General features: G+C 36.3%; 1 protein-coding gene across 4 annotated transcripts in view; it reads right to left on the bottom strand.

The window, feature by feature from the left end:
• The window catches only part of CDKL5 (cyclin dependent kinase like 5), a 123,800-nt gene that overhangs the window by 27,735 nt on the left and 78,666 nt on the right, over window positions 1–17,399 (bottom strand). For all 4 annotated transcript variants that reach the window (XM_058860587.1, XM_058860559.1, XM_058860568.1 and 1 more), the window contains exons 6-10: window positions 14,608–14,728; window positions 13,380–13,439; window positions 7,991–8,081; window positions 3,555–3,744; window positions 624–704 (exon numbers count right to left, since the gene is read on the bottom strand). In XM_058860587.1, the coding sequence (XP_058716570.1) occupies window positions 624–704; window positions 3,555–3,744; window positions 7,991–8,081; window positions 13,380–13,439; window positions 14,608–14,728 (543 nt within the window). The remainder of the gene's footprint in view (window positions 1–623; window positions 705–3,554; window positions 3,745–7,990; window positions 8,082–13,379; window positions 13,440–14,607; window positions 14,729–17,399) is intronic.

The following is a 17,399-nucleotide window of genomic DNA, read 5'->3' on the forward strand; positions in this document are numbered from 1 at the left end:
CATAGCACAGTGTTTTTGTGGGGAATGATTCTCCTGATTCCCCCTAAGAACTCTCAGGACCATAACTTAGCTTGGTCATGTGTAACTAGCTGACTTGTTCCAAAACAGGACTGAAGAGTAACCTAACATACACACTGGGTAGAGGTGAGAGCAGCAGATTAAGAGTTTGGATAAAGACACAAAACTCCCGTGTGCCAACTCTGTCTTTGACAACTGTCCACATCCTCACACTTACCCAACAACAAATGAAAAACAACTCAGGTTAGACCAATACTCTGTGGATGTATCTAAATATGATGGGTTGAGAGCTCACACTCCAGCAGTCAGAGCCTCTGCATGGATGTCAGTGTGAATGCACAGCCCTGCAAAGCAGGGTGATGATGCTTCGTCTGGGCTACATATATTCTTTATCAAAGTTAAAATTGAACAGACTCTCCTGGAATTTGCAAGGGATATTTTCCTAGGAAACACCAAACCTTACTACAAACAATGGTGGAAACAAAATACCTCAAAAGGGAGTTCCCAAGCCTTTCTAAGATGCATTATATTAAGCAAAAAAAGCAAAAAGTCACTTCTGTATTTTCCTACGTATTACAGACAGAAAATAAAAGACATTTTCCTACCTTCATAAGATCAAGTAATACACCACTTAAAATTCCCAAGTATCTTCTCTCTAAAGACTGTGGATGATTGACTGCTGGAAACTGTAAAAAATACACTGTAAATGCACTGATCATTTAAACAAGGCACTACATGAATACAATGTTTCAAAAATAGAAACTAGTGAATCAAGGCATGTAATTAATGGGAATCATAAGCACTGAAAAAGTTAGTGGTTTTTGAAAACCATAAAATACTATAGTGAAACAAGTAACTCTTGACGTGTGGGGTAAGCATCTAGTCAAATCAAGTCAACCAAAATATTATTGATTATTAGGGAAGCCAAGAAACCACTCTTTTTTCAGGGTTACTGCTGGTAACAGTAGCATGGTTATGCTGCTGGCAGCACCATGAGAAGCAGTGCACACTGCTGGGGACATCCATTAGTTGTACTAGTATTACTTTTCATAAATTACATCATGTGAATTTTGAAGAAAAATGGAAGAACATGAGTTTAAATGCTTTTATTCTTAAATAGTCTCTTTATTTTTCTTTTGACTTTGCTTTGTTTTGAAGTGGTTTACTAATAACTGAGAATTTTTTAAGTCCACGTCTGCTGTATTGATTTTAAACAGTAACTTAGGTAAACCAAGGCTTCCATGCTTCCTCCAATTTTAACATAAACGAAATTGTAAAATGTTCATGTCTTCCTGTAGAGTGACATTCATAAAGAAGCTTTTATGTCTAGTATGATCAGGGAAACAGGAAAATGTGCTGAAGCTGTGCAAAGCACCAGGGACTTTTCACTGTAATTGTTCAGATTCTTCATGTAACTTATTGGTAGAAAAAATATTTATAGCCCTACATTGCCACTCACACTTTTCTTTAAAGTCATGAACCTATTGGCAATTTCTGATCCCATTTTATTTTACTTCCTTATGTCTTCAACATACCCTGGATGTTTTCCTCCTCAAAAGAATTGAAGAGAGATCACTAAATATTCCCTGAACCTCAGGTGCGAGGAGAACTGTGTTATATACATACATATGGAGGATATGAGTAGAAAGAAAAGACAAAGTTTGTAAATGTGCATTTGGATCCATACTGGAGTGTTTGAAGAGAATTTTTTTAATCCTGTTTTACAATATGGTAGTATTCACTTAGGGTAATGTAGAAATTCATGAAGTCTAAGCATATGGATAAAAAATTCCAAATAATGGGCTAGTTTCTATCTTGAGAATATCCAGCACCAAATTCAGCCTGTAAGTAACAACTGGCTTGATCACAGCATACCTACTATCTGCTCTGCAACAGAAAATCTTTCACTATTAAGCACTATGCTACATTCAGAAAAGTTGTAATTTTAAGGTTGTCTGATAGTACAGGGTAAGTTTTTCCCATGAATTAACTAATGAATGTCATATTTCAAACAAATATTTTTATAGTATTTTTCATGTTTAAGCTGTTGTTCAGACTTTACTTCAGTTCTAAAAAATATTCTCTATGAGGAGCCATATGGCCCTGTCCACATCAGCAGTATCCTGACTTTACAGACAGGACTAAGAAGGCAGGAACACGTCTGAGGCCAAGCAATAAACCACTGATCCGGGATGAGAACTCATAACTCTGAACCTTGTGCTAATCACATTAGGTCCGTGCTGTCTTCTTGAATTACTGTATTTCAAAGCTACAAAACAAAGATACTTCATCCTCATCTTAAGACATCACAGAGCATTTATCCAAAGAAGATTACACTGCACAACCAGAAATGCTGTAAAATAACACTGAAGAGGTAGTAATTTATGTTGCTTACAATTTTTAAAGCAAATTTTAATTTCTCATACAAAAACCCCATCCAGCCCACTGTTCGAAACAGGGTGAAATACAAATAGGACCTTGCTTGTCTAATAGTTTTCTTTAAACCCTCCCCTTTTGAAGGGTCTACAAACTTCAGCAAAAACTCTTCAGAATTAGTTATCCTTATACCTAAAATAATTACCTTAAAACCTTAATCCAACTATTTTCTTATCGTTGTCAGCTAAACCAAATTTATAGCAACTCTGAAATGTTTTAACAGAACTACATCCCCACTCATTCCCTTTCACATTCTCACATTTTCTCTTTCTCAGAGTAAAACTCAGATCTTGAATCTTTAGCACAGCTCAGGTCTCCTAAAACCTTAAGATGTCACCTTATATGATTTACACTAATGATTTCAGAATATTATCAAGATCATAAACTCACCTTTCTAAGCAACATTCATCAATAAAGAAAGGACAACCAAAACTGAATTACAAGGAAACATGAGTACAATCACTGACCAGGTATTGTTAAAAGTAACAGAACTATTATTTATTAATTCTGGTATTTTGTCATATTGCATATGCCAGCCTGCATAGATCTTCACACTAATGAGTCTCTGTCATCATATCATACTGGCAAACCCTTGAAAAGAACAATGCTGTCAGCAGGAAGAGCTTTTTTACTTAGGAGACTTACATAAACTCCCCAGGAATGTAAATCAAAAGGCAGAAAGCTCTTCTTCCATGATAGTAGCATCTATAGCTCAGATCTTCCCAACAAATTAACTTGAAGACAGCAGTCCTGAATTTTCCACAACCTGACCTTACAGACATTTGCCACTAAACTTTATAGTGCAAAGCTGGCAGGGCAATGTTAGATTGGGTATAACAGGTAAATTGCATGCCAAAAATATCAAAGAAATGAGAGAAAATCTTTAAACAACTTTTAACAAGAAAACAAATGTATTTATAATACTTCTGGTGTAATCAGAATTTTACTTTGACTTATGAATGCTTTACATTCTATACATCCTATACTTAGTCAGAAACGTAGGCAGTAGATAATGCACAACGTAAATGAAAAGAACCTTTGCAGCACTTCATGCAAATAAATAAGAAAAATAAGAAGAAAAGAACAAAGCTTTCTCTTACCCGCAAGCCATGGAAGCGTGGGTTGCTGTAGAAGAGCTTCATCTGCTCGGCTGGCAGTGGGCCTAGCACCTTCTGAATGGTGAAGAGCTGGTCAATCTCACTCTCGCCAGGGAACAGGGGCTGCCCGTCGCTCAGCTCCCCCAGGATACAGCCTACAGACCACATATCCACAGCCTTGCCATAAGGGGCTCTGTGAAGTGAAAATAAAATGTTTGTCACCCATTGCCACTGCTTTCTTACTGAGCTGCTTCAATTTATTGGCCACATTTCCCATGGCACACTTCCTCATAACACAGAAAAATAATCTTTGCTATTAAGCAAACTACCTTGAAAATCAAACCCTCTGTTTCTGCCCTAGATTTTCCTGATGTACCTATCACTGCTTGAAAAGAAGGACAGGAATTCTCAAGTGCCCCCAGGGACCTTGTTTTTTTTGAAAAATCTTGCATACAAGAATAATCTTTTTGACTGCAAAGCATTCTCCACTCACAGTTCAACTACCACTAACTTCCCTTCTCTCTAGAGCTCATGCCTACACTCTGTTCCTGCACTGCATTTCTTGTTTGATTGTGCTTAACAGGTGGATGGGCATACTGGGTCTGGCCACTGGAAAAACAGAAATTCCAAGAAATCTTTATTTCAGCATTTATACACAAAAATTTTAATTACTGAGAAAACGGAGTGCTCCTGAAAAGTATTCCTTAGAAAAAACAAGTGAGGAAGCAACAAAAGCATCATAAAGTAATTCCTTTTTGGGACCAAAACCACTGATTGGGGATTGGGGAGAACTCTTTTTTATACACCCAAATTCTTGCTTGTTGAATTAGTAAAGAAAATTTGTAAACACCCATATTATTCTAATAACATCTTTCCAATGTTTAGGTTTTGAACAGAATAACAGAGAATTCTTTTCATGTCAAAAAACCAGCATATAAAAATAATAAAGACTGTAACAAAGACTGAACTGAAAACATTTTTTACTGAGTCTCTTCTTATTGAAACTTATAATCCAGTAACTCAAACTCTGTTTCAAGAGATTTAAGTTACAGCTGGCTTGCCTTTTTCTGGAATAAGACAGCATCAAGAGTTGCAGGTCACAAATCCTATCCTAAATGTCTCCTTCACTCCTTCCTTATGCTGCTGTTAATGATGTTTAGAGAAAGAACATCCTCAAACTAAGAAAATAAAATGTTTGACTCTTCCTCATTGGTTACTCATGATTATTTACTTCACTTGTGGCAAGGGCACTTGGCCAGAAGAACAAGTAAACCCTTATGGTGATTTGGCTAGGTGAAGGTGAGAAAGCATTTCTAGCTGGACAAAAGCGCGAGTGAAACCACAGGCTCACTGAGCTGACTGCTGCAGGACTCTGTGCTAGCTGGGAAAGCTGAAGTAGGGCACCAAAACTTCAAGAACCACTTGCCTTAGAAATTGTGCCATGAGACACTGTAGTCCTCTCACAACCATCACAAAATCAAAAGTTTGCCCCACTGGAAGAGATTGCTGACAAAGAACCAGAAGCAAAGTTGACCATGTCACAATTCCTCAAGTACCATTACTACTCAGTGGGGTTCATAATTTGCTTACTAATCCTGCACAGTGGCTCACTGTGGATTTGCTGAAAGCCTTTTTAGGATGCTGATTTTTGACCTTCCTAGGATGCTGCTAGTCCAACCCACCCATTAGGTCAGAAGGACAAGGCCTAGTTTTTTTTGCAGTACTCAAATCAACACAGGCAAGAATGGACTCCAAAGCCAAGGTTTTTCTCTTAAAATATTCTGTGCCTCTGCTGGGAAACTGAGGCTCTGTAGGCAAAACAGTGAGAGTGCAGGTAAAAATCCTACCCTTTTATTATGACAAAAACCCAAATACATCTTTGTTTGCCACTCCTTTAATACACAGTTTTCTCCATTAAAATGTGAAATGGGGAAAAGGCTACTGTAGACTGGGGTGCTGTAGAATAAACTAGGGTTACAACTGAGGGATGGGCTAAAACTCCTTCATGGCATGGGCCATTACCTTTCCTTGTTCTCAAGCATAAAGGAGGCTGAACTACAGCTAAGAACTTTTTCATTATTTATTCTGTAGTCAAACAGAAACAAATCCAAAAGTTGCAGCACAAAGTGCAACGTTGTTGTTTGAAGAGGCAAACTCGAGACTTCTTTTCTGCTGATTGTTTGGATCAGTCTCACCAGATCATAGCAGACAAAAAAATGCAAGTGACATGGCTGGACAAACAAAATAACTCCTATAGGACATTTAGACCATACCTCAGAAGCACTACAGTCTATGCCTACACATACTAGATTCTCCGAAACACATTTCCATCTAGTAATTTAGCATGCTTTAAAATCTACTGGCTTTTAGCAATATTTTGTCATCAAAGGGTACAGAGTACTCCACTAACAGCAGTTACCTGAGGCTCTCCAAAGTGAGTAGATTTTAGATGTTCTATGAATAATTAGGGAGCAATTTCTTTCCTCTCCTGAAATTTAAGTCTTGAATGTTATCACTAAACAAAAACCTCTCCGGGACACATTTTAAAAATTGAAAAAGTAAAACTGTATTTGTTAAATTGAATGTATTTAATAAGCCTGTGAAGACTTTTGAATATTAGATGCTTATAAAAATTTGGTAAATGCACGGAAAAGGGAATGGGAAAGATGAATGCCTGGGAAACAGAACAGGATTGCCAAGAAACAGGCATCACTTTGCCAGAAAAACTTGGCTTTAAAAACATACACCAGCACAATTGAAACATTAAATACACAAATCCCCTCCCTATCTCTACAAGTTAATCAAACAGATTTCAACAACTAGAAACACATATAATTCCTGCTAAATTTCTTCTGCCAACAAAACAGTCTCAAAAATTGCAGGTCAGACTAATACTATGTCTTTCAAGCTTTTCATGTCCTTCTTCCTAAATCCTCACTATTACTAGAGTCCGAAAAAAATTGTTTGTTTCCAAAAGATCACAATCGATGCTATTTTTCCAAGTCTTTTTTTTTTATACTTATATATGCACACACAATTCACAGGAAGTTTTATTGTTTTCTCCAAAACATGAAAAATTGAGCTTTGAGTTTTTTAATGTCAACTTCAAGATACAATTATGCACATAAGAAAACAACTGCCAACAAATTTAATTAAGGTTAGCACAGCTCTGGGAATACTGGGATGACTTTATTGACAGAATAATTACTACTCAATTATTTACCTGTTCAAAAAATATCTAGTTCAGTGTTAATCAAAGTTTCCAACAAAGACTTGTTTCCCAGGAGCACTTAACATGGTGCTTAAAGACTCTTCGGAGTGACCAGAATTTTTTTGATTCATCCTATGGCTAATAGTTCCTTATTTTAAGAACATGTATATATAAATACACATGCACTGTACACTGGAATTGTATTCTATGAGAGCATTCATGTAGTTTAGATCAATGATCTGTTTAACTTGACTGTAATGGGAAGATCACGTATCATAGACCTCTACTTTTTTTCTTTCCTCTTCCTTTTGGGTCCTATGAATGTGTTCATTTAGCATCTCAAAATCTGGTTTACCTTGTGAGGTAGTAAAATGCTCATTTTACAGATGAATAAAGGAGTAAAACTAAATTTTCTGGCTGAGGCTACTCATGTTACTAATACTTTTGCACTCAGTGCAATGTTAGCCTCTCAGTGCTTTATTAAAATGATTTATACAGCCTCCTTCAATAAATTATTCCTATCTAATAAAAACCTAGCACCATCCCTTTTGAATGACTTCAGCAGTGCTGGCAAATGGTAACTACAAATGAAAATCAAAGCACAGAATCATAGAAAGTTTTGGGTTGAAAGGGACCTTTGAAGATCATCTCATTCCAATCCCCCTCACCTGAGGTGTCTAGTGGACACCTTCCACTAGACCAGAATTCTCAGGGCTCCATTCAACCTGGTCTTGACACTGCCAGGGATGGGGCATACACAGCTTCTTTGGGCAACCTGTTCCATAGCTTCCCCACCTCTGAGCAAAAAATTTCTTCCTAATACAGTTCTGACTCAAAAGATGAAGATAACTTGGAATGTTGTATTGTGAAAGCTGTACTGCCATTACTATGTGATGTCCATACAGGGCTGATGGAACATTCCAGGCTAGAGGACTACCATGGAAACCTTTTCTGAAAGAACTGGGGATGGGGGTGCAGGAGCTGGAAGTACATCTGTTATAATCCAGCCTAATATTTTAATCAGTTAAACACTGCTCAGCTCAAGACAGGTCAATATGTCAATGATTCATACTGACTTACTGGAAATGAACAAAAATTAATGAAAATCTGGATGCCTTTTGAAATCTTGCTTTTAAATCAAACAGCTCTCCACAAACTTACAAAAGGTGCTGAAAAAACGTCTGGAATCAGTAAAGCTTTATTACAGCAGTTCTCAAACTGTACTTACCCAAGCAAGAGTTCAGGTGAGCGGTACCATCGGGTAGCCACATATTCTGTATAGTTAGCATTGCTTCCTTCAGAGAGATTACGTGCAAAGCCTGTCAGAGAAACAGTGTGAAAGATTATATCCCATTTTAAAAACAATATGTGTATCACCACTGATTTTGGCAGTAAGAGGTCATGTTTATTTATATAGAAGCAAATTGTTTACAGCCCCTGCTGCAGAATGATGTCTCCAACAACTGTTTGTCTACTGAAACGCAAGCTTTTATTGATGCAACAGTGAAAGTCAGCATGTCTGCTTTAATGACTCCCTTACTCATGTACTATCCTCACAAGTCAGTGGGGGTTTGCTATTACTCTGTATGCTATTATGTAATCAAAACAGACTGATAAAAGTTAACTGTCAGTATGCCATGTCAGCTATTGAAGCACTACACTAAATTTCACTGAAGTGCTGCTTGCAGAAGAAGATTCATAATGAAATTCTAGAAACTTTACACACGCATGTGTACTAGACTCTTCTGGTCATTGATCCTAACTACTAGTGTCTTTGATTTTTTAAACTGGTCAAAAAGCTATGTATTATTCTCATCCTAGGACACTCCCAGGCTTGGCAAGGAAAATGGTCATCTCCTAAAAACTATAAAATGCAGAAGTCTAGGAAAATCAGCAAACCTGTTTATATCTGCACTTGGCTCACTACACATGTTCGTGCTGCTTTAGCAGCACAGTCACAACAAGGTTCTTCATGAATTAGGATCAGAAAGCATGTCCAAATTAACTTCTTTATCCACATCATTTTGTTAAGAATAAAACAAAAAATTTTAAAATGTTTACTTATTTGCAACTGTACCTAAACTTCTGTGCTGTCCTAAGGCATAACAATTATGAACCCTGGATGACAGATGAGTGCATATACTGGAAAATCCATTTGTAGGAATAATTTGAACTTTTATTTTCATTCTCCTCCATTCATTAAAAGTCAGCCAAGCACCACAATATGTTACTGGATTTTTCATGCAGAAGTACTCTAGGACATATGTTGGCACTATTTTCAAAAAGTATCAAGTCTTACTATTTTCAAATAGATAATTAACAATTGAGACAGGACAGACATGTCTCAGGAGCAAGACTCCAGTAAAGCTCAAACAGACAAACCGTTGGGACTGAAATGCAGAAGCAGCATTTCCAAAATGCTTTCTTATTGAGATGTGGCATTAAAACATAGTTCAAAATTCCCTTCAGTGAAATCAGTATAAGTCTTTCCATTACTGCATGAACAATGAAGAAATAGCAAAAATTCCAAAGTGTTGCAGAAGAATGAGGCATAACTTTATTTCCTGAATCAATAAGTGCTACTTAAATGCAATAGATATTTTTCTTTACATCTGAGCTCCTTTTGCAGAAGCTGCCAAAATTGCCTTTCCCATTACACTATGTTTCGTAAAGTTGTAAATTTAAAAATATTTAAAATTTATTTTACTATTCTGAAAGTATAAGGCTTAGTGTAAAAAAGCCCAGTTCTACTTACACTTGTGGAATACTAATTTACTACAAGTTGAAGTAAAAATTTGGATGCAGATCATTACTACTATTGTGATTATTATTATTAGACTAGTGATCATAGAAAACAATTATAAATTTATTAATGACATAGGTTGCAGCTGCTACTTTTTGCAAGATAACTCTAACTTCAAGTGTTAGCAAACTAAAATTTGGGATGAGTATGATGAGGAATGGGTATTTCAAAGCTTTCTGAACATAAGAATTCATATCTGTTCCCATAAAGTCTAATGAACATTACTGGTGCTGCTGCAGAAAAGCTGGAAAGGAATTTTTTTTTTTCCTTCTAACATGGGGATTGAGTGAATTTTGAAATATTATTATATTTAGAACTGCTTAGGCAGCCCCATTTCTGTTTCAAATGACGAGCTATCTGATTAATCTTGGCAGCGGAAATCTTTCATTCATGTGTTTAAGGAACAGGAGGAAGATAATCAGGAGCTACACCAAATAAATGGGACAATGAAAACGTGGGAAACCCCAGACTGAAAGAGGAAGGGGAAGAGAGGAAAGAAGTCACATAACAGAAGTAAACATGTGCTGATGTAACACACGAGCCTGGCAGCACATGAGCTCCTGTGCATCAGAAGAATCAACAGGGCAAAGTTTCATTCTCCTCCCTCCAGGCCAGTCTATCAGAACCTGGTCACAAACAACCAGCTAATGCAGCCTGAAGAATCAACCCCTAACTTTACAGGCCAGGTGCAGCATGGATTTGATGTGGCAAGACAGAAAGCAAAGTTATCACCACGGGCTTCAGTGTCACCTTTACAGTGCTGGGTGATGCATTTTATAGATCCAATATTGCTCTGACACTGTGACACCACGCAGAAGGATGGTGGACAGAACTAACAGCTCAGGAAGGTATACCTTTCTAAGGGAACAATTATTTTTGGTTATGATGGAGTTTGCTTATTGTTCCTTCTTCCAAATTGTGCTGAGGTATCAGGCATATAGAAACAAGAGAAGGAATCTAGGGAGAAGATGAGACAAACTCTAAACAGTGAATAGGAACAGATTAGAATATGAAGACAGGAAGAGGTTTAGGTGAGAGCAACTATGAAAACAATAGCATTTGCAAAGGCATCATGCTGCAGAAAGAAATAAGCAAAATCAGAAATTTCAGGAAAGGACTTTAAACAACTCAGAACATGGTAGGAAAGGTGTCAAGGAAAAAGATGTAAGATAACAAAGGAGGAGGTTGTCAGTTTCTTACAGAGAAACAGGGAACATTTAAGTTAGACATAAGGTAAAGCATTCTAATCTTAATGACATGTAACACTAGGGAAACTCTATTATTCAGAATTTTAAGAATATACTAAGCAAACACCTGTCAAGAATGACACAGACATTCTTAATCCTTTCTTTGAGTAGGTGGAAAAAATAGAGGATTTCTTGAGGTCTTTTCCAGTCCCATGTTTCACAATTTCTATGCTTACACACGATACAGAAATAAAGAGGTTGCTAAAACAAGCAATTTTGAAGGCCTGGTGTTGAAACAGCAAACACGCTAGACAGAAAACCAAATTATTTCCAACAGTTGCATCTGCTGTAAGCAGCAGTTTGTACTGTTCTCTTTTTCCACTTCTATTGGCAGAAATGACACCCACACAACATGTGTCCAGGCATGCACAACAACCAATCTCAATTTTGTTTAGCATGGTATGTACAGAACACATGCCACAAGGATTATGAAGAATTATCTCGTTAAAAATTTATGAACTATATTCTGTTCAAACTGGTTTTGTCCACTGGGCTATTGGAAATGGATGCATTATCCTTTTATTTGTATTTGTAATCACATGAGGAACGTGACATGTATGTGGCAAGTACCTGTGTTCCAAAACATGAATTAAGTAAGGTAGTCAGCATATGTTAAGTCATGCTACAAGGCAAATTCTTATATCCTAATCTCTGCATGTCCAGTGAACACTTGTGGTTAACACCATTCTGACATGTATTTTACAGGAATAGCTTAACCTACTAGCAATTACGTCAATTAGCAATAACACCAAAAAATTAAAGCTGATTCCATCTTACATGGGTTGCTCAGAATTTTAAATTCAACTAAAAATGAAAGGCAAATTAAAATTAAAACTAACCCACAGGAACATTAAGAACCATAGAAATACAGATTGCCTTCCTTGATATTATGCTGATCACTCTGAGTGCACTGTGACTGCACATCTTTTCCAACAGCAGAAAGAGAACATGGTTGGAGCACACAGCAAGCCAACAGACCACACAGAACACCACTGCTGGCAGAATTCACATCATCTCTATCTGGTGCAAAAACTGATGTCCAAAACATGACCGTGCCATTTGTCTGGCTTTTTATTTTTCTGCAGTTCTGCTGCACAGAGGATGTTGACAGAAGTTCACATGCAAAGATCTGTCAGCTGATGTCATGTGACAACTCCAATGACATTGCTTTCAAACAGGGACATCCCTCACCCAGAGAAAAGGACGGAGGGAAGGAGGGAGTGAGGGCCAGGGTAGGACATGTGGGGTGCACAGCTCCCATGGTTGAGGTTAGCCTGGACTGGGGTGTGCACTGTGCAGGGACAGGCACTGCCTGTGCTGGTTGCTCAGCTCTGCACAGGGCAGTGGGTTGGTCCCTCAGCAGGGCTGGCTTGGCAGGGCCAAGACCCTGATAATCAGTGTAAAGTGGTGCAGACAGGAGGCCTGTGGGTGCCAAAAAGGCAAAGGCACTGAGAACACACAAGGGTATCCTGATATTCTGTCAGAGCTGTACAATACCTTACACTGCAGAATAAATGGCATTGAATTCAAAGAACTTATATGGACCAAAATATTCTAAGGGTTTTCCCAGAACGGTTATTGTTTCTGAATGCTTAAGCAAAAATGCCTTTAGGAATAAAAGAAATAAGCAGCACTACAAATGACAAACACCTTTCTAGTCTTCCTTAAAAACTATTTTTGTTTATTTTGTTGGCAGTTCTTCTTTTCATTCAAAATTGCAGAGGTTTGAAATGACAGCTTTCAAACTGTTCTTACTGGAAAGTGCCCTTGGGTTATACTATGGAATTGGCTTTTATTTACCAAACCAAACTGTAAGCTTTTCAGAGGGAACAATATTTTGTTCTGTGTTTATGTAGCATTTAGAATAAAAACAGATTGTTGGAACATTCTGCCCTGTTGCCTGCTTGGATTACTCACATGTGCAAAGTTCACATAGTACCTGGGTGATGATTCTTCGAAGCCTTAAAGCTGACATTAAACAGGCATTGGTAGGTCAGAAAACATCAGAGTTAGCCTAACACATACAGCTCTGACTCTGATCTCCAGTCATTCAGTCCCTAATCACAGGTGGACATGCGATTCCTTAACTAAGGTATCAAAAAATGTTGACCTGTAACTACACATATAACATTCCACAAAAGCCAATGGTTCAAAAAAATATATTGAAAGTACAAGTTTACTTTACCAAACAAGCAGTAATTATCTTTTGTTCTAATACACAGGCCAGATAAACCTATAGTTTTGCCAGCCTCCTAATAAGCTCATCATCTGTGCTCTTCTCAGCTGAGTCTCAGCAACATCAAAAGCAGAAACCTTGTCTAATACAGGAAGAGAGAAATGCAGTGTTTCTATAGACATGTTAACACAGGTATTTCACAGGGTATGCAAATTAAGAACAGAAATCTTTCCAATTAAAATACTGGCCCCAAACCTGAAACAGTAATCAATTCTGACTGGTAGAAGACTTTTAAAGAGTACATACTGTAGAACTATTACAAAATTAAGCAAAACCGCACTGCAAGAGTTTTTCTTTAAAAATATAATCAGCAGCTATCTTCCAAACTTACCAAAGTCACACAACTTCAGAACATCATTGTGGCTTATTAAGAGATTCTCTGGCTTGATATCTAAAGTATGAGTAGCGGGTGAAAAAAAAAAAAAAAAGCGCTGTTAACTTCCCTTAATTTTGGACTTTGTCAACAAATATTATTTCATTATAACTTATTTAGAGATATTCATGCAATCATAAATGAAGCATTACAAGAGCAACTGCTGAAACAGCTTCCAGCTATTCAGTTTGGGAACAGGCAGAATTAATTTTCTGCCTTTTGAAGTCTTTTAAAGTGTTTCCCAACAAAATATGGAAAGATAAAATGTGCTTACAGATATTCCTGGGCAGAAAACCAATATCCATATTTAATATTGCAAAATAAAAGAAAGGACTTATATTCAATTACCCAGCTAACCAATAAAATATTAAGTATGTTGTGCTCAACATTTTCAATTATAATGACCATTTGATCACCTCTTGTAATTTGTTCAGAAAAAATGTCCTGCTCTGTTTTAAGCCCTATTTTCATTCCTATATTATACACATTGTATATTTTTCTAATTACATTTTGAAAATATTTTCAGAATTATGCTGATCTTAATTATTAATTATTTCAGAATTATGCTGGTCTTAAATATAAAAAAGACACCATGTGAGAGTTTTATCTTATTGGAAATATTAATTAAAAATGTTATTCTCGCAAAGTCACAAAGCAAAATACAATTGTATTAAATCAGGATAAAATACATAAAACTAGATAAAGTCATACATCAAGATATGTACTCTAAGTGCTTGGAGCTTAGGGAGAAAGTAAATACACAGAGCTGAAACTCAAGGGAGCTGGAAGCAACTGCTGTAAGAAACAAAACATGGTGGACCAAGTTTTAAGTTTTAGGTTATTTTTCTTCTAATATTCTATTATCAGATTCAAAAGTGAAATGACTGAGCACCATGAAATGTTAAAAAAAAAATCCTTTTTCTTAGACAATGTCTGTTCCTGCAGTTACAGTTTGCTGTGCCTGTCACTTCCCAAAGACAGTGAAAAGCAAATTTTTTATGTAGATGAATTTCGTTTTAAAATGATCTGGAGCCATGCAGCAGACTTAAGACCCAGCCGAATTTAAAGTTTATTTTTTCTGTTGATATAAATCAATTGCTTATATTTATGTTAAATGCAAATTACTTCAAGCTGTAACATATTTCCCTTTAGAAAGGGCCTTATTCCATGTGAAGTACACACTTACCTCTATGAACAATATCATTCTTATGGCACCAATGAATTGCTTTAATTAGCTGGTAGATGTAGCTTTTCACTTTTTCTGGTGGAACTCCATTTGGCATTTCTTCTAGCAATTCAAGCATATTCTAAATGTTTAAAAGACACATTATTTAAAAGAGCTACACTCTAGCTGCTGGTGCTTTCAGCCTTCTGAAGCAATGTATTTGGGCTACAGAGCTTAGCTATGGAAAATCAGTAGTTTAACATTCAGGGAGTGAATTTTAATCATAAGCATTTTCCTGGCTGTTTTCATTCTGGAGAAAAGACTTGTGAAGACAAAAATCCTAAAAGTCCTTAAAAGAATGTCATCAAAACACTTCCCCTAAAACACCTAAAAAGTCATTTATATTCAAAATGTTGCTTAAACAGAAATACCAGGTCAGGTGTGTGGCCATACAAAAGTTTAGCAAATCAAAGCATTTTGTAAATATTCAACAATGCTTTAACATACTGCTCTCTTCATTAAGTTAGTTCTGACACTTTGACACTGCAGGGCCACGATAAATTGTATCTGTGTATGAATGGGTATAAAACAACACAACCCTCTTAGAGCAAATGAAGCAACAATAAAAATATAAAAATATATAAAGTATTTAAATATATATAAAATTATAAAAACATAAAAATGACTCACAGGGGCATAAATAGAAACCTAGGGAGTATCTCATAGCTACAGATCAGCTATAGTGATCTGGGACATCTTGGCACTAAAGCAACTATAGCCATATCTATTGGCCATAACTAATTTATGGATATAAACAGGAAAGAAAATAAACTTATTGTTTATACTAGTACATTTCCTCTTTGAAAAGGAACATTTAGATTCCCATTATGTTAGCAAACATCTCTAATTTTGCACAATTAGAAGTACAATGAAGTTTGTATGCTGATTTCTGGAATAATAATGGGCAGCAGCAGCCCATTTGAAGAGAGAAAAAAGCCTTATTTACTGTACACTGAAATAGGACTATTTTTGCTATATTGCCTTACACAACTCATTCAATTATGGATTTATGAGCATTTGTAGATTTTTCATTAAATTTTCCTTCTCTTTGACAAACATTTTCTTTATTGTACAGTAAAATTTTTGAGGTTTCTCTTGAAAGATGTTTTAATGAACAGTAGAGATTTTGCTGATATTTGAAAGCATTTCTAAATTTTGCAGTTTGTGAGTAAATACTGGAACTTATGTCTTTGAGTGTAAGAATTTTAACAAACACACTTCAGATCCGAGGAAAGGAATTTTCTGTTAAGAAACCATATTGATTTTAGTCAGATTCTTGTCCACACAGAAGGCTGTGGATCTGGATAAGTAAGTCAAGAAGTTAGTGTTACAAATACAAAACAAAATAATAGCATCAACACAGGAAGACATAATCCTATATGAAGACATTAACTAAGGGGATGATGAATAAAGGAGATTAGAGTAAATGTGAATTTAAGTAATCTGGATTTCAGAATTGCAGAGTTAACATTCCCCAAAGGACACAGTGCTCATTACCAGTTAAACAAAAAATTAGTCTATTCCACCACATTTTATTTAATTCTTTTTACTCTCCCCTCATCCAAAGAAAACAGAAACATCCTGGTCTTCAAAGAAACTATGGGTGACACTACTTAAGATATTTGAAAATAAGGAATGGTCATTTACTTCAAAGTTTAATTGAAAAGAAAGGTGAACATTACTACAGAAATGACATACGTACAAACTATTCATGATGCCTACCTTTATCACACAATACTTTTAGTCTGATGCAAAAAACATTAGATATTGTAGCTTGGTGTTTTTGCTGATATTAACCAGATTTTAAATACATATCCCTTATCAGATCAATTAAATATCTTTTACTTATGCTTCTCTTTCAACTCACTTCTCCAGATAGCCTAGCCAAGTCCACTATAACAGAAAATTAAATGTATGTTCTAAGTTGCTGTGTGATCAAAGACATTTCATTTGTCTGGAACAATTACAAGGAACATGGGTGAAACAAGTCAAGCTTTGAATGTCAGATCCAAGTAAGACCCACCACATTAAAAGCTGCTGATCTGCTGGTGAAAACCAAAACTGATTTCTGCCAAATTGTGAGCTAATATAGGTCACTTCACATTATGTAGTCAATTATACGACAAAATAAGTTGGCAAACTGACGTAAAGGAGACATCATTTAGGGTGAGAAATTTTTAGATGAAAGTTGACTGCAGAGGACTAGCACTCAGCTGGACTGAAACATCACACTGGCAGGAAATGAAATGAAAATTTCAATCAAAAGAACAATATCTCATAAAGGCTATAGACATATTTAAACCTACATTTTATTTCACTCTATGTATCTGAAGACCACCTAACTGTTTCCATGAAGAAATGCTAAATGGTTAGAATTCAGAGAGAAGGTCTACTTTCATCAGGAAGGTTGCAAAAATGACAAAAGACCAATCTGTTCTAGGTTGTTTCTCCCTGGAAACAGATCAGGATGCTTGGCAGTAGTAGGCCAGTCTAAGGAAATTTTGGAATAGTTTCAAAATGAGGTCAGGATTGGAGTTAATGACAGTAGTCTTTGCCAAATCCCTCTAAGCAACTATTGATAGTGGCCTTGTTACAGAAATACACAAACAAATCCTATTTTTAACAGGGAAGGGTGGAGAAAGTTGAAAGAGATTCCAAGGTCAAAAGTCTATGATCTTGTTTTGAAAGACTACGTCAAGACTCATTACACAACATAACACAGGACAGTTATCCAGCTTTAAAATTAAACAGGA

The sequence above is a fragment of the Poecile atricapillus genome, chromosome 1, assembly GCF_030490865.1.
Source record: "Poecile atricapillus isolate bPoeAtr1 chromosome 1, bPoeAtr1.hap1, whole genome shotgun sequence".
NCBI classification, from domain to species: Eukaryota; Metazoa; Chordata; class Aves; order Passeriformes; family Paridae; genus Poecile; species Poecile atricapillus.